This window comes from Balaenoptera borealis (assembly GCF_965194805.1).
Source record: "Balaenoptera borealis genome assembly, chromosome: 9".
Classification (NCBI taxonomy): domain Eukaryota; kingdom Metazoa; phylum Chordata; class Mammalia; order Artiodactyla; family Balaenopteridae; genus Balaenoptera; species Balaenoptera borealis.
In genome coordinates, this window is record NC_138873.1 from 31,931,368 (window position 1) to 31,948,311 (window position 16,944).

Genomic DNA, 16,944 nt, shown 5'->3' on the forward strand with positions numbered 1-16,944 from the left:
CTAGAATAGTGCTCAACCGATAGCTGATATTATCGTTATTTATTGTTATTTCTGTCCTTACTGTTAATGCTATCACTACCATTAGTGAAGAAACGGATATAGTCCCTTCTTTTATAGAATCCCTGTATGATGACAGTGGCCCGCCATTTATTATGAATTTATTATGTGCCAGGCACTTTATGCATAGCATCTAATTTAATCCTTAGAGCCACCCTGCAGGTACGTATTAATATCCCTGTTTTGCTTATGAGGAAGCTGAGACTCACTGAAGCTAAATAACTTGTCCGTGGTTATGTGGCTAGTATGAAACAGAGCTGGAATTCTAATCCTGGTCTGTTTAGTTCCCAGACTTCATCTCCAAACCATCATGTTATTTTATCCAAAGATTAGTTCGTTTCGCACACAAAGAATGTAGCTCCAGCTCTGGCCTTTACAAAAATCAGGGCCCCATCTGAGAGAAGGAATTTGAGCAAATGCAGTTCATCAGTAATTCTGACCATACAACTCAGTGTGCATAGTTGATTAATGAAGAGCCAGCAGGGTTCTGGATGTCTCTGTCACCTTGGTGAGGGTGCGCTGTCGGAGTGCCCAATATGACAAGGTTTATATGCGTTTTGATGATGAGAATGATGTGCAGTATTGGGATCCTTGATTTATGCACAGCCTCTGGTATACTGAGCTCCAGGAAAGGGCAGCTCTTCCTAGGATGACCTAGTTGCTTGTGGAGAAGACTGCCTGGCACAGATTTCTTTCTTGACTTGATTCTTGAGGAGAACAGCAGGGACTTGCTTTTTTTTTATTTTTTTAATTTATTTATTTATGGCTGCGTTGGGTCTTCGTTGCTGCGCGGGGGCTTTCTCTAGTCGCTGTGAGCGGGGGCTACTCTTCATTGCAGTGTGCGGGCTTCTCATTGCGGTGGCTTCTCTTGCTGTGGAGCACGGGCTCTAGGCATGCGGGCTTCAGTAGTTGTGGCACAGGGGCTCAGTAGTTGTGGCTCGCGGGCTCTAGAGCGCAGGCTCAGTAGTTGTGGCACACGGGCTTCGTTGCTCCGCGGCATGTGGGATCTTCCTGGACCAGGGCTCGAACCCGTGTCCCCTGCATTGGCAGGCAGATTCTTAACCACTGTGCCACCAGGGAAGCCCAGGGGCTTGCTTTTAACAAATAATATTGTTAGCAATTATCTTGGGTGTTATTTGACTTGGACATTGTGGAGAATAATGCCTTGGTTTTCTTTTTCTTTTTCTTTATTTTTGGCTGTGTTGGGTCTTCATTGCCATGCACGGGCTTCCTCTAGTTGCAGCGAGCGGGGGCCACTCTTCATTGCGGTGCGCGGGCTCTAGGGTGCACGGGCTTCAGTAGTTGTGGCACACGGGCTCAGTAGTTGTGGCTCACGGGCTCTAGAGTGCAGGCTCTGTAGTTGTGGCACACGGGCTTAGTTGCTCTGTGGCATGTGGGATCTTTCTGGACCAGGGCTCGAACCCGTGTCCCCTGCATTGGCAGGCGGATTCTTAACCACTGCGCCACCAGCAAAGCCCTGCCCTGGTTTTCATATACCCTCCTCTCCAATATATGAAGGAGGGGAACTTTATACTTTGAACTCTAAGATAGTTTATTTGTTTCATTTTTATTTAGAGTTGTTAGAATGAAGAATTAATGGTTTATCTCACTAACATTAACTCAAATACTAGGTTTTTAAAAATTGAGCATCTGAAAAAAGTGGACTATTTCGACAACCGTGGCTCTTAGGCGTGAGGGCCGTAAAATGCAGTGGGGAGTAATAATTACCTGAGGTGGTTCTACACGTGCTCCCAGTTTCTTAGGGCTTATTTTCTAATGCTTGTTCAGGTTACACAGAGGCTAATAGTGGCTGCAAGTAACTGCACCCCCGGCTTAATCGTTTAAACTGTAGGGGAGTATATTATCTCACATAACAGGAAGCTCAAACGCTGGACGCTGGACCTGGCCACGTGTAGCATGTGCAGTGGGCTGGTCCTCTTCTCTGTGACCCTCTCGCCAATGCCCTCTACTATATGTTACTTTGTTTTTAGACCTTGGATTATTCAAGATGGTAACAGCCTTTCTAGGAATCATGTATACAGTGTTCAGAGGAAGAAGAGGGGCCGTCCCATGGCTCTTTTTAGAAGGAGGAATCTTTCCCCAGGAGCCCACCAGCAGACTTTTTACATGTCTTTTTGGCAAAGGGAAGGGGAACTACCATGATTGCCCTAGACCAGCAGACCATTACCTTGTGGCCTGACCTGGAGCCAGCCTCCACTGGCACGCAGGGGGGAAAGCGAGAAAAGCTGAACAAAATTTGAGTTCTGTTAAAAAGTAGAAAGGTTGGAGGAAATTCATGCTCTGAATGTAACCCGATCCTGCCTAGACTTGAATTAGCGAAGGACTACAGTTCATATCTTTTGTATATGTGGGTTTAATTTAAACCAGATGTTTGCTTGTATCTTTATAGAAATAGTTCTATCTCTCTTATAGGTCCTTTACCCTTTAAAGAAACCAAACAAGCGATATAATGTGTTATTAAGGTAACTAGGGTGGGCAGCATTGAATTATTTAAAAAATAACTCTTGTTTATCCTCACCATATAGATAATTTAAACTAACAAATAGTCCCTTTGGAATGTAGTTGTACTTATTTGGATATGGGATATAGTATTTTCTAGACCTTTTGACACTTAAGAAAAATAAACCTCCAAGGGAGAGGAATTACTTGCAGTCTGCTCTCAGTCTGTCTGTTTTTGTTGTTCCTTCTACCTCTCCAGATATTTCTTTTTCCTGTTTCCTCCCTTTCCTCCTCCTCCTCCTCCTCCTTTTCCCTCCTTCCCTTTTGAAAAACATGTTGGCTATTACTTGAGAAGCATCACTCTTACTACTTCCTAAGCAGAGTTAGGTGGCTGCTGAATCATTCTTTTCTTGGGGTTGCTGTTTTGTTTTTCTCACAGTCAGCGCTTTAAGGGAAGGTCGTGGGGCTATTAAAAGACCTTTTCTTGGGATACAGGCTGTTTGGGGAGATGAACATAAGCAAGTGATTGTAGGTATCAGAAAGTGGCTCACCATATCCTCGGCCCGGGCACAACGATGGATAAAAACAGGATTTGTCAGAGGGGAAAATGACCGAATTGGAACTGTGTACACGTTGCCAGTATTTTTTAAGTTTAATTGTTATTTGTTACACAATTTTGTTCCTGCCTCAAAACTCAAAGGAAAGCCTCTCTCCATACCTGCATTTTCAAGTTTAGAAATGCGTATTTCCCCATTTTGTAAATCTTCAGTCCCCTAACGAATGGATTGAGCTCTGTTGATAGAAATCAAAGACCTCCTGTTGCTTGTGATCTCAGCAGAGGGTGGGAGCCACTCAGCTGGCAGCAGCACCTACCCTGTTCGGGGATTTTATTCACAGTGAGGTCTCTTAGAGTAGCACTGGTTCTCTCAAGGTTTTAAGGAAACATCTGGACCCAATAATTAGCATGAACTTCTTGCTTGAAGTTCTTTGTATGAGTGTCTCGAGTTGTGCATGTATCTTCTTGCCTGGCTTTGCTTGCTGTTGTGCTCTGATTAAGGGCTAGCGCTTTCAGCAGCATAATGTTACTGGGTAGGTGGTTTAAGCTAGCGGTAGTGACAGCACCTTGGAACTTACCTCCTTTTTTAAGCATCAGAAAAAAGAATAGTTTCGCGTAACACAGCTACTTACCTAAACAGCGCTCGCTGATCCTCTATTGATGATGGTTTTCTGCTTGGTTGTGTGTTAAATGATGCATGCTTTTTTCTCATGGAGCTGTTACAATAATGAATACTTTTGTCAACCCAGATGGAGCATGCCAACATGGTAATTGTGTCAAAACCACATGACTGTCTAATGGGCTGGCTGTTCACAGCAGTGTTCTTTTTGGTTGCGGATAAGTAGAGAGGTCTTTACTTAGTATGTTATATAACTATACTAACGATGGATTTTAGGTATTTGTAATTAAAGCTTAGTGGAATGAGCATTGCTTGAGTTTGGGAAACTGTAGTTCTTTCTGTTTTTGGCTTTGCCCACCTGGCTTTGTGATCTCAGGCAAATCTCATAGTCTTTCTGAGCCTCAGTTTCCTTGTTGATAAGATAAAATGAGGGTATTAGGCCAGATGATCTCACAACACTCATTCAGTAAATATTCTTCTGGTACCCCTTATGTGCCAGTCTAGATGTTGGGAACATAGCAGTGAAAAAAAGAGAAAGATCCTGAGATCCCAGCCCTCAGGGGGCTTTCATTTTAGTAGAGGACTTGTGTTCCGCTGCAGGAGTTTCCATTTTAGTGGGCAGTGGTATTTAAAGGCTTATCCACATTGGAAACTCTGAGCGCTGCAGGCATGATAACTATGGTAAACGGATGTGCTATCATCATGTTTTCTTGATGGTGGTAATTTGTTCAAGAAACCATTTTGTCAACAAAGAAGGTAGTGTTTAGCTTTGATTTAAACACTGTTGATCTCTTGAAACTATTTTAAGAATGTACTTATTTACATAAATTATATCTACCCTTACTGTTGAATATTTACAATCCAATTAGCCATTTCCATTGTATTTTATCTTGTAGTTTCCCTTTGCATGGACAACACTGCTCAGCTCTAAAGTTCGTAAAACTTAAAAGTCTTGCGAGTACGGTTGTGATTGAGGAGGACGGCCTTGTGAGACTCAGTGGTGTGGTGTGGTTTACCTGTGCTCTTTGTGTCTGTAGTAGCACCTTGTCTTTTTTTTTTTTTTTAGTTTTTATTTATTTATTTATTTTTGGCTGCGTTGGGTCTTTGTTGCTGCGCGTTGGCATTCTCTAGTTGTTGCGAGCGGGGGCTACTCTTCCTTGCGGTGCGTGGGCTTCTCATTGCAGTGGCTTCTCTTGTTGCGGAGCACAGGCTCTAGGCACGCGGGCTTCAGTAGTTGTGGCACGTGGGCTCAGTAGTTGTGGCTCACGGGCTCTAGAGCGCAGGCTCAGTAGTTGTGGCGCACGGGCTTAGCTGCTCCGCGGCATGTGGGATCTTCCCGGACCAGGGCTCGAACCCGTGTCCCCTGCATTGGCAGGCAGATTCTTAACCACTGTGCCACCAGGGAAGCCCTTGTCTTTGGTTTTGATCCATCAGCTCAGTTGTGATTACATGGCCAGGTAATAACCTTCAAATACAATTTTCTTGGTGGTGGGAACTCATTGGTATATTTCTTATTTGGGGGAGGGGCAGGGCTAATTATAGCAAATCACAGAATAGATTCATGTTGTTCTGTAGTCGTTTTGACAGACTGGCATGAATCTTCTTTGAGGACTAGGCCAAGGGCTCTGGTTGATTCCGTGTTTCATACACAATGGAGTTGTGACTGCGTTACAAAATACAGGTGTGCACAGCTGTGTGGTCCTCCATTCAGTGGCCTTGGACAAGTCACTTAACTTCTACTCTTCCATTTATTACCGCAAAATGGGACTAATACCTACCCTGTAGGATGTTGTGAGGAGCAGAAATCATAAGCGTGATGTCTGACCCAGTAAGCAGTGAGTGATAGATCTTACGATTAAAATGCAGATTTTAATGCTTTTAACATAATAGTGGGAACTTTAGTTTTATATTTCATTGCTTCTGAAATGTTTTGACCCAAAATCAGCTTTAGTTGATGAGTCTCCAGATTGTTTCTCACAGCCAAAGTAATTAGAGAGCTGCCAATTATCTCGGTTAGCTCAGACAAGTGTGAGGCATTTTTGTTTTAATTTTACCAGGGTATTGATTCAGCTCTCAAAATGTAATTAGAGAGTATCTGCTGAAAGTCAACTTTGGTCATTTCATGATCAGTGTAAATAATATTTTCCACTTAATTGGCACCTGGGAAGTGGTACCTTAAAGAAGGAAAAACGATTTTCTGTGCAGTATGGAGCCAGTTCAAGTACTCATGAGGGTCTTACTGGAAGACACGATTTTGAACTTTAAGTGCATAAGAATAAGATGTAAGATTGGACATGTGTATATTATAGTTACCTAACTGTCTCCTCTTTTGTAGCATTGCCCTCAAGGACATTACTGTCCCCCTGATCTCCCTGTCTCACTGTGTATTTCTTCTCCCCCTTGTGCCTTTTCCCTCTGCCTGGCCCTTAAATGTTGGTGGTTATAAGGGTTCTCTTCAGGGCCCTCTAAGCTCGAACTATACTTTTTTTCTAGGTGGTGTCAATGTCACTTGTGCTTTTAGCTATCACTCATGTGATCACAACTCCCAAATCTGTATCTCTAGTGCATATTTGGTCTCCTTTTAAGACCTGTGTGTCATGTGGCCACGGACTTCTCAGTCACAATGGACTAAAAATCAAGTTTAATTGTGTCAACCAGACCTTCTTTTCCTCGGGTTCCCTATTTCCATGATGGTTCTACCATCACCCAGGCTCTCATAACCTGGGACTTTTCCTGGACTCTTTCTTCTCTTTGACTTGCTGTTTTCGGTTAGACACCACGTCATGTCCAGTCTTTGTCTTTACCATTCGATTCATTTCTTATCCTATACCTCACTGCTTCCTCCGGAGTACAGACCATTATCTTATCATGCCTGGATTATAGCACCAGCCTCCTGGATGCCTTTCTGTTTCATTCTTCTCTCTCACCCTGTACTTTACAGCAAGGTTGGGCTATCCCAAATGTGAATTTGATTACTTTACTCCTCTACTTAAAGTGCTTATATGACTTCTCATTGCCTTTAAATCAACCTCCAGACCTTTCTTAGCATGACACGTGAAACCTTTTATGTTCTGGCTCCTGCCTACTTCTCCTACTTCATCATCAGCAATTCACTTTCCTCCTTCCCTCACATCCCCACTCACAAGCCCCCACTTCGCTTGTACAGTGTTTTATTGTTCAGTACTTGTAGTTTCCTACCGGAGGAATATCCTCATGTTTCTACACACTGGCCTATGCCTGGCACATACTTCCCATTTTGATTCTCTTGCCTGAATAATGAATACTCATTATTTTAGAGCAACTCAAATGTCAGCTTTTGCAGAAAGGCTTGCCTAATGACTCTCTTCTCCTTCTCCTAATCCAGGTTAAGTGTTTGTGCTGTGCTTTTTAAGCAGCATGCTCTTCGTTTATCTATACCCTGACTCTGCTAGCTCCTTGAAGGTAGTCTTTTATTCATGTGCCTAGGACTTGGCATACTGTAGGGGCCCATTAAATATAGGCTGACTGACTGAATGAATGTTTTTATGCTTGCCTATTACAAGTATATAACAATTTAAAAGTTATTTTTTAATTGAGATATCACCCCTTTAAAGTTTACAGTTCAGTAGTTTTGAGTATATTCACAAGGCTGTTCAACCATCACCGCTGTCAAATTCCAGAATATTTTCATCACCCCCAAAAGAAACCCTGTACCCTTTAACAGTTGCTCCCTATTCTCGCCTCCTTCCAGCCCTTTGCAACCACTAATCTACTTCTTGTCTCTGTGGATTTGCCTTTTCTGGAAATTTTATACAAATGGCCTTTTGTATCTGGCTTTTCCTTAGGATAATGTTTTCAAGGTTCATATGGCAGCATATACCAGTGCTTCATTCCTTTTCAAGACTACTTAATTTTCTATTGTATCGATGTATCACATTTTGTTTATCCATCCATTAGTTGGTGGTCATTTGGATTGTTTCCATTTTTTGACTTATGAATAATGCTGTTAGAAGCGTTCACTTACAAGTTTTGGGGTAAACATATGTTTTCATTTCTCTTGGGTATATACCTAGGAGTGGAATTGCTGGGGCATACAGTAACTTTATGTTTAATTTTTTGAGGAACTGCCAAACTGCTTTTCAGAGTGGCTGTACCATTTTACATTCTTGCCAGCAATGTTGAGAGTTCCAAAATTTCCAATAACCTCACCAATACTTGTTACTATCTGCCTTTGATTATAGCCATACTAGTGGATGTGAAGTGGTATCTCATAGTGGTTTTGATTTGCATTTCCCTAATGACTAATAATGTTCAGCATCATTTCAGGTTCCTATTGGTCACTTTTTCTTTGGAGAAATTCTACTCAAATCCTTTGCCCATTAAGAAAATTTCTTTTTTTGGTCTTTATTGTTGAGTTGTAAGAGTTCTTTTTATATTCTGGATACGGGACTCCTCAGATATATGATTTGCAAAAGACAGTGAATAATATTTTAAGAGACAAGTATAGTACTGATACATGCTACAACATGGATGAACGTTGAAAATGTTATGCTAAGTGAAAATGCCACAAGTTGTACGATTCCATTTATTTGAAATGTCAAATAGGCAAATCTATACAGACTGAAAGTAGTTTAGTGATTTCCATGGGCTGCAGGAAGGAGATGCTGGAGAGTAACTATTAATGGTACGGTGTTTCTTTTGGGGATGTTGAAAGTGTTCTAGGATTAAACAGTGGTGATGGTTGCACAACCTTTTGATACTTAGAATCACTAACTGTACAGTTTAAGAGGGTGAATTTTATGGAATGTGAATTATATGTCAATAAATCTTTAAAAAGAAAAATCAAGTGCATTTTATTTTTTGAACTTTTCAAGTTTGTACCACTTTTGAAGATAGCTGTGAAATTTCCCGTTGGTCAGGGTGCCAGGCCTTTGAGTATTTTTAGCATTGGCAAGAGAGGAGACAGTGTGCTGTGTCTGCTGTCCCTGCCTATTGTTTTTTATTTAAAAATTTTTTTCATTTTTTAATTGAAGTATAGTTGATGTACAATATTATGTAAGTTACAGATGTACAACATAGTGATTCACAATTTTTAAAGGTTATATTCCATTAATAATTATTATAAAATACTGGCTATATTCCCTGTGTTGTACAGTATATCCGTGTAGTTTATTTATTTTATGCATAGTAGTTTGTACTTCTTAATCCCTTACCCCTATCCTGCCCCTCCTCCTTTCCTTGTCCCCACTGGTAACCACTAGTTTGTTTGCTATATCTATGAGTCTCTTTCTTTTTTGTTATATTTACTAATCTGTTTTATTTTTTAGATTCCACATATAAGTGATATCATACAGTATTTATCTTTTTCTGTCTGACTTATTTCACTTAATACCCTCCAAATCCATCCATGTTGTTGCAAATGACAAAATTTCATTCTTTTTTATAGCTGAGGAGTATTCCATTGTAGATATACACTGCATCTTCTGTATCCATTCTTCTGTTGATGGACACTTAGGTTGCTTCCACATCTTGGCAATTGTAAATAATGCTGCAGTGAACATTGGGGTGCATGTATCTTTTCAAATTAGTGTTTTGCTTTTTGGGGATACATACCCAGGAGTGGAATTGTTGGATCATATGGTAGTTCTACTTTTAGATTTTTGAGAAACCTCTATACTGTTTTCCACAGTGGCTGCACCAATTTCCATTCTCACCAACAGTGTATGAGGGTTCCCGTTTCTCCACATCCTTGTCAGCATTCGTTATTTGTGTTCTTTTTGAAGATAGCCATTCTCACAGGTGTGAGGTGATATCTCATTGTGGTTTTAATTTTATTTCTCCGATTAACGATGTTGAGCATCTTTTCAAGTGCCCGCCTGTTGTTTTTTTTTTTTTTTTTAATTTTTATTTATTTATTTATTTATTTATGGCTGTGTTGGGTCTTCGTTTCTGTGCGAGGGCTTTCTCTAGTTGTGGCAAACGGGAGCCACTCTTCATCGCGGTGCGCGGGCCTCTCACTATCGCGGCCTCTCTGTTGTGGGGCACAGGCTCCAGACACGCAGGCTCAATAATTGTGGCTCACGGGCCTAGCTGCTCTACGGCATGTGGGATCTTCCCAGACCAGGGCTCGAACCCATGTCCCCTGCATTGGCAGGCAGATTCTCAACCACTGAGCCACCAGGGAAGCCCCTGCCTGTTGTTTTTTTATGTCAGTGGTGCTACTGTTCTTCGAAACTCCCTCTTTGCTTGTGTAAAATTAGATACTTTGAGATTTAATTTCTATTTTGTTTTCATTAGTTGTGATAGGATTGATTATTAGATGCATTTCCCCCCCCCACCCCTATGATGTCTTCATTTGGTTCATGTTGGGACCCCTAGATACTTTTCTTATAATCACATATACTAGGAAAACTGTATATGAGGTTGGGTGGGATGGAGGTTTGGAGTTTTGATTATAGTTTTAGTACCTTTCTTAGAAGACTAATTTTTGCATTAGAATAGTGATGGTGAATTATGGGATTTAATATTGGAACAAAAAAGAAGATATTTTTGTTCCAGATTTAGTTATCTCACAATTAAGCCCCCAATGCTTAAAATTCATTTTTATAATAACTAACATTTTTAAAAATTTTGGTTTTAATGTGTGAAATTGCAGTGAAATGTGTCTCAGAATTTTCTAGCATTATCAGTAACATTTTCATATTGTAGAATAAGGAGTACCAAGTAGAAAAAAGTAATTTTCCTTAAAAAATTGAATTTTCCTGAAAAAGTTGAATTTTTGGGGTGAATTATTGTTTATAGCTATATGAAATCAAACAAAAGTAATCTTTCTAGAGCTTTTGATGTTTTGAAGTTTTCTCTGTACAGAATCAGAGAATTAATTCTATTGTGGTGCTAGTTCTGGTTCTTTGATTCTGATAGAGAATTATAAACTTTAAGGGTAGCAGTCTCCTTTGTCTCTTGTGCTTCTGAACCTTCTTTTTCTAAATGTGTTTTCTCCCTGTCATCTTTCTGCCATTCCCCTTCCCACCCTTCCTTACCCTGCCCCTTGCCTCCAAACTAAAACTGGGAGTTTGTAAAATAACCTTTGGTGATTTTGTTTTGTTTATAGAATAAGCTGTGACCATGACTACTGAAGTGGGCTCCGCATCTGAAGTGAAGAAAGAATCTGACCAGTTAGGCGCAGATGCAACCAAGGAGAAACCGAAAGAAGTAGCAGAAAATCAGCAGAATCAGTCATCTGATCCAGAGGAGGAAAAAGGTTCCCAGTCACCTCCTCCAACTGAAAGCCAAAGTAGTCCACGCCACCAGAAGAAAGAGAAAGATCCATCTGAGAGCAGGGGGATTTCTCGATTCATACCCCCGTGGCTTAAGAAACAAAAGTCCTATACCTTAGTAGTGGCCAAAGACGGAGGAGATAAAAAAGAGCCTACCCAAGCTGTTGGGGAAGAGCAGGTTTTAGATAAGGAGGAATCTCTTCCTGAAGAAGAAAGGCAGGCCAAGGGTGATGCTGAAGAAACAGCCCAGAGAAAACAACCGGAGATTAAGGTTGACGTCAAGGAAGAGAAACCTCTGGTGAGCAGTATGGAGACACAAGTGTGCTTGAGAAGTGATTGCAAGTGAAAGCTTTGATGGAATAACCATGTTAACAAAAAGGTTTTGTTTTGAATCATTTTCAGTTATCTTGTATTAAGATACTGCTTTGGCTTACTGTATCTGGAATATGGGTCTTAGAGGGTCTACCACAGCCCTCTCCTATTATTTCTTTTAAAACTTTCAAAGTAATAATGCAAAAAACAAATCCCCTGTATATGCAGATAATAAAAAAGTCAAAATCTATTCATTTTAGGGTTAGACAGGTACTCTCAGAATCCTTCCACCTCTCCTTTTAAATAATATGCACTTTTGTATCTTTGATTTATTTAGGGGTTCAGTGGATAGGAAGAAGTAGATTTGTATGTGTGTGCCTTTTGGTTGCCTGATGAAGCCTAGGTTTTGCCATGGTATGAAATTGTAATTAGAAATATTATTTGACATGGTATTTAAATTGTAGTTGCTGGGACGTAGTTTCTTTTACTCATTTAATGCTGACGTTGCCAAATTGGCAAAATGAGAAAATTGGAGGTGGATTGGGGGAAAGAAAATGTAGGAAAATACCCCTTCTGGCAAAGTTTTTGAAATCTTTTAGGCTCACAGTGTTTATAACAATCACAGTTCTTACTTAAGATTTTCCTTTTTCCTGTGTTGCCTTCTGCAAATTGGTCACCTTTAGTATGAACTTAATTTTTTTCCTCCACAGCCTGTTGAAGAACTAAGTAAGGAGAGAGAAGAGGAGAAGGTAAAGGAAATACAGGAGGACAAATCGGATGAAGCAGCAAACAGGGAGACGAAGGAAGTTCAGACCAATGAGCTAAAAGCAGAGAAGGCCTCTCAGAAAGCCACCAAGAAGACCAAAACTGTTCAGTGCAAAGTGACCCTCCTAGATGGCACCGAGTACAGCTGTGACCTGGAGGTGAGACCGGGAGCTGTTAGGCGAACTATCTTGATGTGTGGAATGACAGCAAAAGTATCGTCTGCCCTCATTTGTGGCCTGGCACAGTGAATAGATTTTTGTGTTCCTGTAAGATAGTTTGTCACAATTCCGCATTTAAAAAAAAAAAAAGCAAAACAAGAAAACATAGACGAGGGTCATCATTTCCATTAGAAACGATAGTTCCTGACCCTGAAGGGTAAGCAGGGCCGATGTTCTGCCAGGTCATGTGTATTGGCTGGTGTCTGTTGTGGATGGGCATTAAATAGTTTGACTATTACCCATGGCCATAAGTGTTTCACTTGAGGAGAAACATTGCACTAGGTTGAAATTTCAGAGTAATGAAATTTCAGCAGTTTAATCCCAAGTGTTTTCATCCCGAGACAGATAATGATTTAAAATCTAGCTTATTTAATTTAGTTTCATTTAATTAAAAAACACTCTTGATTTGCAAAGCATATAATTGATTAGCACTGATGCTGACCAAAGCCAATGTAATTTTTTAAAAGCATTTAATGCTTTATTTTATGACAATCAAAAGAGCCTGTTGCTTTTCATAGCTAAATTACTTTATTTACATGACGTATACTAATAGCTAATGTTTACTGAAGAACTCTGTGAAGAATTTTGCATGAGTTACCTTGTGTCATATAAGACTCTGTATGAGGTAGGTATTATTATGGGTATTCCCATTGTAAAATGAGGGAATGTAAGGCTTTAAAGAGGTTAAATAACTTGCCCAAAGTTTACCAGCTAGTTAGTGGTTTAACCAGGATTCCAACCCCAGCAGTTTGACTGTGGAGGTCGTGAACCTGACTGCTGAACTACTAAGATGACTGCTTCGTGGTCCTTACGTTTACCTTTGTATTAGTTACGTAGAACTTAATTTTACTCATTCAGTTACAGTTGTTCTGCTATGTTAGTTGTTTTGAGAAAAGGAGTACAAAAGATGATTAAAAATCCTTAAAGCTCTCAGAGAGAGAGAATAATACTGTATATCTCTCAGTAGTAGGGGTAGGGACAATAAGGAAACAGTAGAACCATGTTCTGAACCTGACTCAGTTACATTGTTTTTGATCACATGTCCCTCATTTTTCCTACCTATCCTAGAAGTTAGGAAGTCTAGATTTTGAGAATCAATTTGTTGATAACTTGTTATGTGACCTTGAGTCACTAACTCAACCTCTGTGGGTCAAACTGAGGCCCAGAAATTGACTTTATCTTTAGAATATAGGATTACTTAGATAATCTTGAAGGCCCTTGTCATCTATCACCAAAGCTCATGGTTGACCAATGTGCTTTATGGTTTAAATCTACTTTTGTTGCCTGTCATTTAAAAAAAGTCAAGATATATTTAAAAATACAAAAATAATAGGAGAGCTGTGTATTTATCATTAAAATTTTAACCAGATGTCACCATTTAGCCATGTGTTTTAGATATTTTTTAAAAGAAATAAAGCATTAAAGATATTGCTAAAGTCTTATTCCCATCTCTCCTCTTTCTCTGCATTTGTCTTTTTATCACGTGTAAATCTACTTTATTCATTTTAACTGCCGTATAGTATTCCTTTGAATGACTAACCCATTTTATCTATTCCCCTGCTGAGGCACAATTTCTTTTATATAGTTTAACAGTCAGTGCTTCAGTGAACATTATTATATATGTTTCCTTACTTCTGCAAGAGTTTCTGCAGGGTAGACACCTAGGAATGGAATTGCTAGGTTGCTAAGATGCTGTTTTACTTCTTTAGTTTTCCCAGATATTGGCAAAGCGGTCTCCAAAGTGGTTGTGACAATTTAAATTCCAACCAGCAACCACTGTTAGATTTTTCAGCACTGTTTGTTATTAGAATTATTAATTTTGACCTATCATAATGGTGTGAAATATCGTCTCAAAATTTAAATTAGCATTTATTTGATCACTGTCAACTTTTACTAGGTTATACAGTAAAGACAACAATAGCAATAACAAACAACCTCCAAATCGTCTGGACTTAAAATAACAATGGTTTATTCCTTGCTCATGTTATATGCCCTTGGTGGGTTGGCTGTAGGCTCTCTTCCATGTCTTCTTGAGTTTTGGACCAAGATTAAAGGTGTATCCTCCACCTGGGAAATGTTGGTCTCACAGTAGAGGGGAAAGAAAACATGGCAGAACCACACTATGGCTCTTGAATCTTCTGCTTGGAAGTAGTACGTACCACTTTCACTTTCATCTCATTGACCAAGCAAGTCCTGTGGTTAAGGCTGATGACAGTAGGTGGGCAAGTATGATCCTGTCACAGGAAGAGCATATGGTAAATAATTGAAAACACGGAAATAATCCTACAATTTACAACTAAGGAGGCTGAGCATCTCTTTATAAGTTTTGTTTAGGTTCTAAGACTGCTCTAGGAGTTTTAAAACTGGGCGTTCTTTCTCAGATTAAGGATATTCTTTTCCTAGTTTCTAAGACTAAACTAGAAAGTTTCATGAATAGGTGGTGAAAGACATGAACAGGTAGTGAATCTTATCTAATGTATTTTCTGCATCAACTGAGAGGATCATATATGTTTTTGTAATCTTTTAATGTTGTAATTTACATTGTTTTCTAGCATGAAGCCGTCTTTGAATTCCTAATATAAATACTACTTGTTCATGATGATTCGGCATTGATTTTGTATTTTTAATCTAGGGTTTTTGCATATATTGTCTTTAATTTTCTTTTATCAAATGATCTTCATCGGATTTTGTTATCTGGGTTATGTACTAACCTCATAAAGTTGCTTCCCTTTAGTATTCTCTGGAAAAATTTGCCTAAATTAGGGATTTAACTGTTCTTTGGAGATCTGGTAAAACTTGCCTTTAAAACTGTCTTGGGGGAACTTCCCTGGCAGTCCAGTGGTTAAGACTCCACACTTCCACTGCAGGGGGCACGGGTTCGATCCCTGGTCGGGGAACTAAGATCCCACATGCCCCCGCAGCATGGCCAAATTAATAAAAACAAACAAAACGAACAAACAAAAAACTGTCTTGGGAAGAATATTGTTGGGAGGTTTTTTTTTTCTTAAATCATTGGTTTGATTTTCCAATAGTCTGTTTCTGATTTTCCTTGAATAAGTTTCAGTAATTCATATTTTTAGCGGAACTGCCCATTTCATCTAACTTGACAAATCTTTTGGTATGAAGTTGTTCGTAGTGTTCTCATCTTGTATCTTTGATTTTGATTCATTTTTAATTTCTTGTGTTATTTGTGCTTTCTTCATCATTCTTGCTGTAGAGTTAACCATTTTAATCTTTCAAAGAAGCAGCTTGGTTTTATTTGTTTCTTTTCTGTTTTGTAACATTTTGTTCTTTATTTTTTCCTTGGGTTTATTCTGGTTTTTTCCCCAATTTCTTGAGTTGAATATTTGAAAAAAAAATGTATGCTTTATGCTTTCATGACTCTAATTTTCCTTTCAGGTACCTCTTGTTGAGTGCATAAGTTTTGAAATACTGTACTTTTAATTGCCATTCAGTTCTTCATATTTTCTCATCCCATTATGGTTCAACTTAAATTGGTTGGAGAAGCAGATGAGTCTTTATTTCAATGACGGTATTAATTTACAGGTTGTCTTTTCAGCTAATAAGTGATTAGTTAATATACCATTATAAGAACGAACTTTTGAGGATAATAGATGAATTTGAAATAAGCTTGTAGCATATAGGTGTGTGTAAACTTTTTTTTTTCCTGTCAAGTACAAAGCAGAACAAAATTTGAGTAGACTTAAGTGATGTGACCCCACAGCAGATTTTATGCACCTGGAAACCTAGGCAGTGACTGTATATTTGACCAGAGGCTGTAGTTCATCAGTGTCACAATAGTTGTCACAATGCAGGCGTTACAAGTGGTATTTCCTCTTTTGATTAATTTCTCTTTTATCCAGTTCTCCTTCCCATCTAGGTTCTTTGAGTTCTTAGTATCATTAGAATGGGTCTGACACTGATCAGACTGCTGTTACTTCCTCCTCAGGAGCAGAGCCCAAAGAACAGCCATCACGTGGTTTGAGCACGCTCTCGTTTCCCAGTTCCAGCACTGACCTTAGGCAGATGGGGTGATGTGCTCATGCTGCTTATCTGTCGTTCTGTAGCTCTGTACCGGAAACGGGTGTCTGAGGACTACTTGGGGGGAAGTATGTTGTGGGAAACTGTGACTGTAAATGAACTTGCAAGTACTTAAGGAAGTGAATACAGTGTGGGAAATAATTACTTTTACTTTATTTGGTTGGGGAGATTAGATTTGTTTCCAGCTGTTTACTGTCATTAAAGATGATAATTATGTCTTTCATGGCTTTTTAGAGGCCTATAGTTATTGCTTGCTGTTTTTCTTTCTGTATGTACATGTATCTAATTTTCAATTAGATTTTTAGATTGTAGCATGCCTACTGAAGAGGGCCTAAATGCCTTCACTTAGGGCACCTACAACAGTAGAGGGAAGCATGGCCTGTACAGGAAGTCTTGAGGAGTTGGAACAGCCTGACTTATAGGGACCTTGTAGAGTAGGATGAAGTTCTACAAGGCAAGAAATGCCAGGATAAGATGATTAAAACTGATCGATAGAGCAAAAAGGAGCTGGAAGAAATGGACCAGAGGTTGTAAAGTTACTAGTATAAAAGACCTAGCAAGGTCAAGAATGCTATTTGATATTAGAACACGGCTGCAGTAATTTAAGGGGGACTTTTTTTATCCACTGCCTTGGTTACGCTACACACCAGTGGTTTTTAT

At 39.4% G+C, this 16,944-nt stretch overlaps 1 protein-coding gene across 24 annotated transcripts in view; it reads left to right on the forward strand.

The window, feature by feature from the left end:
• Positions 1–16,944, forward strand: part of EPB41L2 (erythrocyte membrane protein band 4.1 like 2) — a 213,622-nt gene that overhangs the window by 89,124 nt on the left and 107,554 nt on the right. For all 24 annotated transcript variants that reach the window (XR_014248769.1, XM_082406340.1, XM_082406346.1 and 21 more), the window contains 2 exons: positions 10,783–11,246; positions 11,971–12,183. Coding sequence is in view for 23 of the 24 variants with exons in the window: in XM_082406340.1 (XP_082262466.1) it covers positions 10,797–11,246; positions 11,971–12,183 (663 nt within the window). In the remaining variant the exon portion in view is untranslated. The remainder of the gene's footprint in view (positions 1–10,782; positions 11,247–11,970; positions 12,184–16,944) is intronic.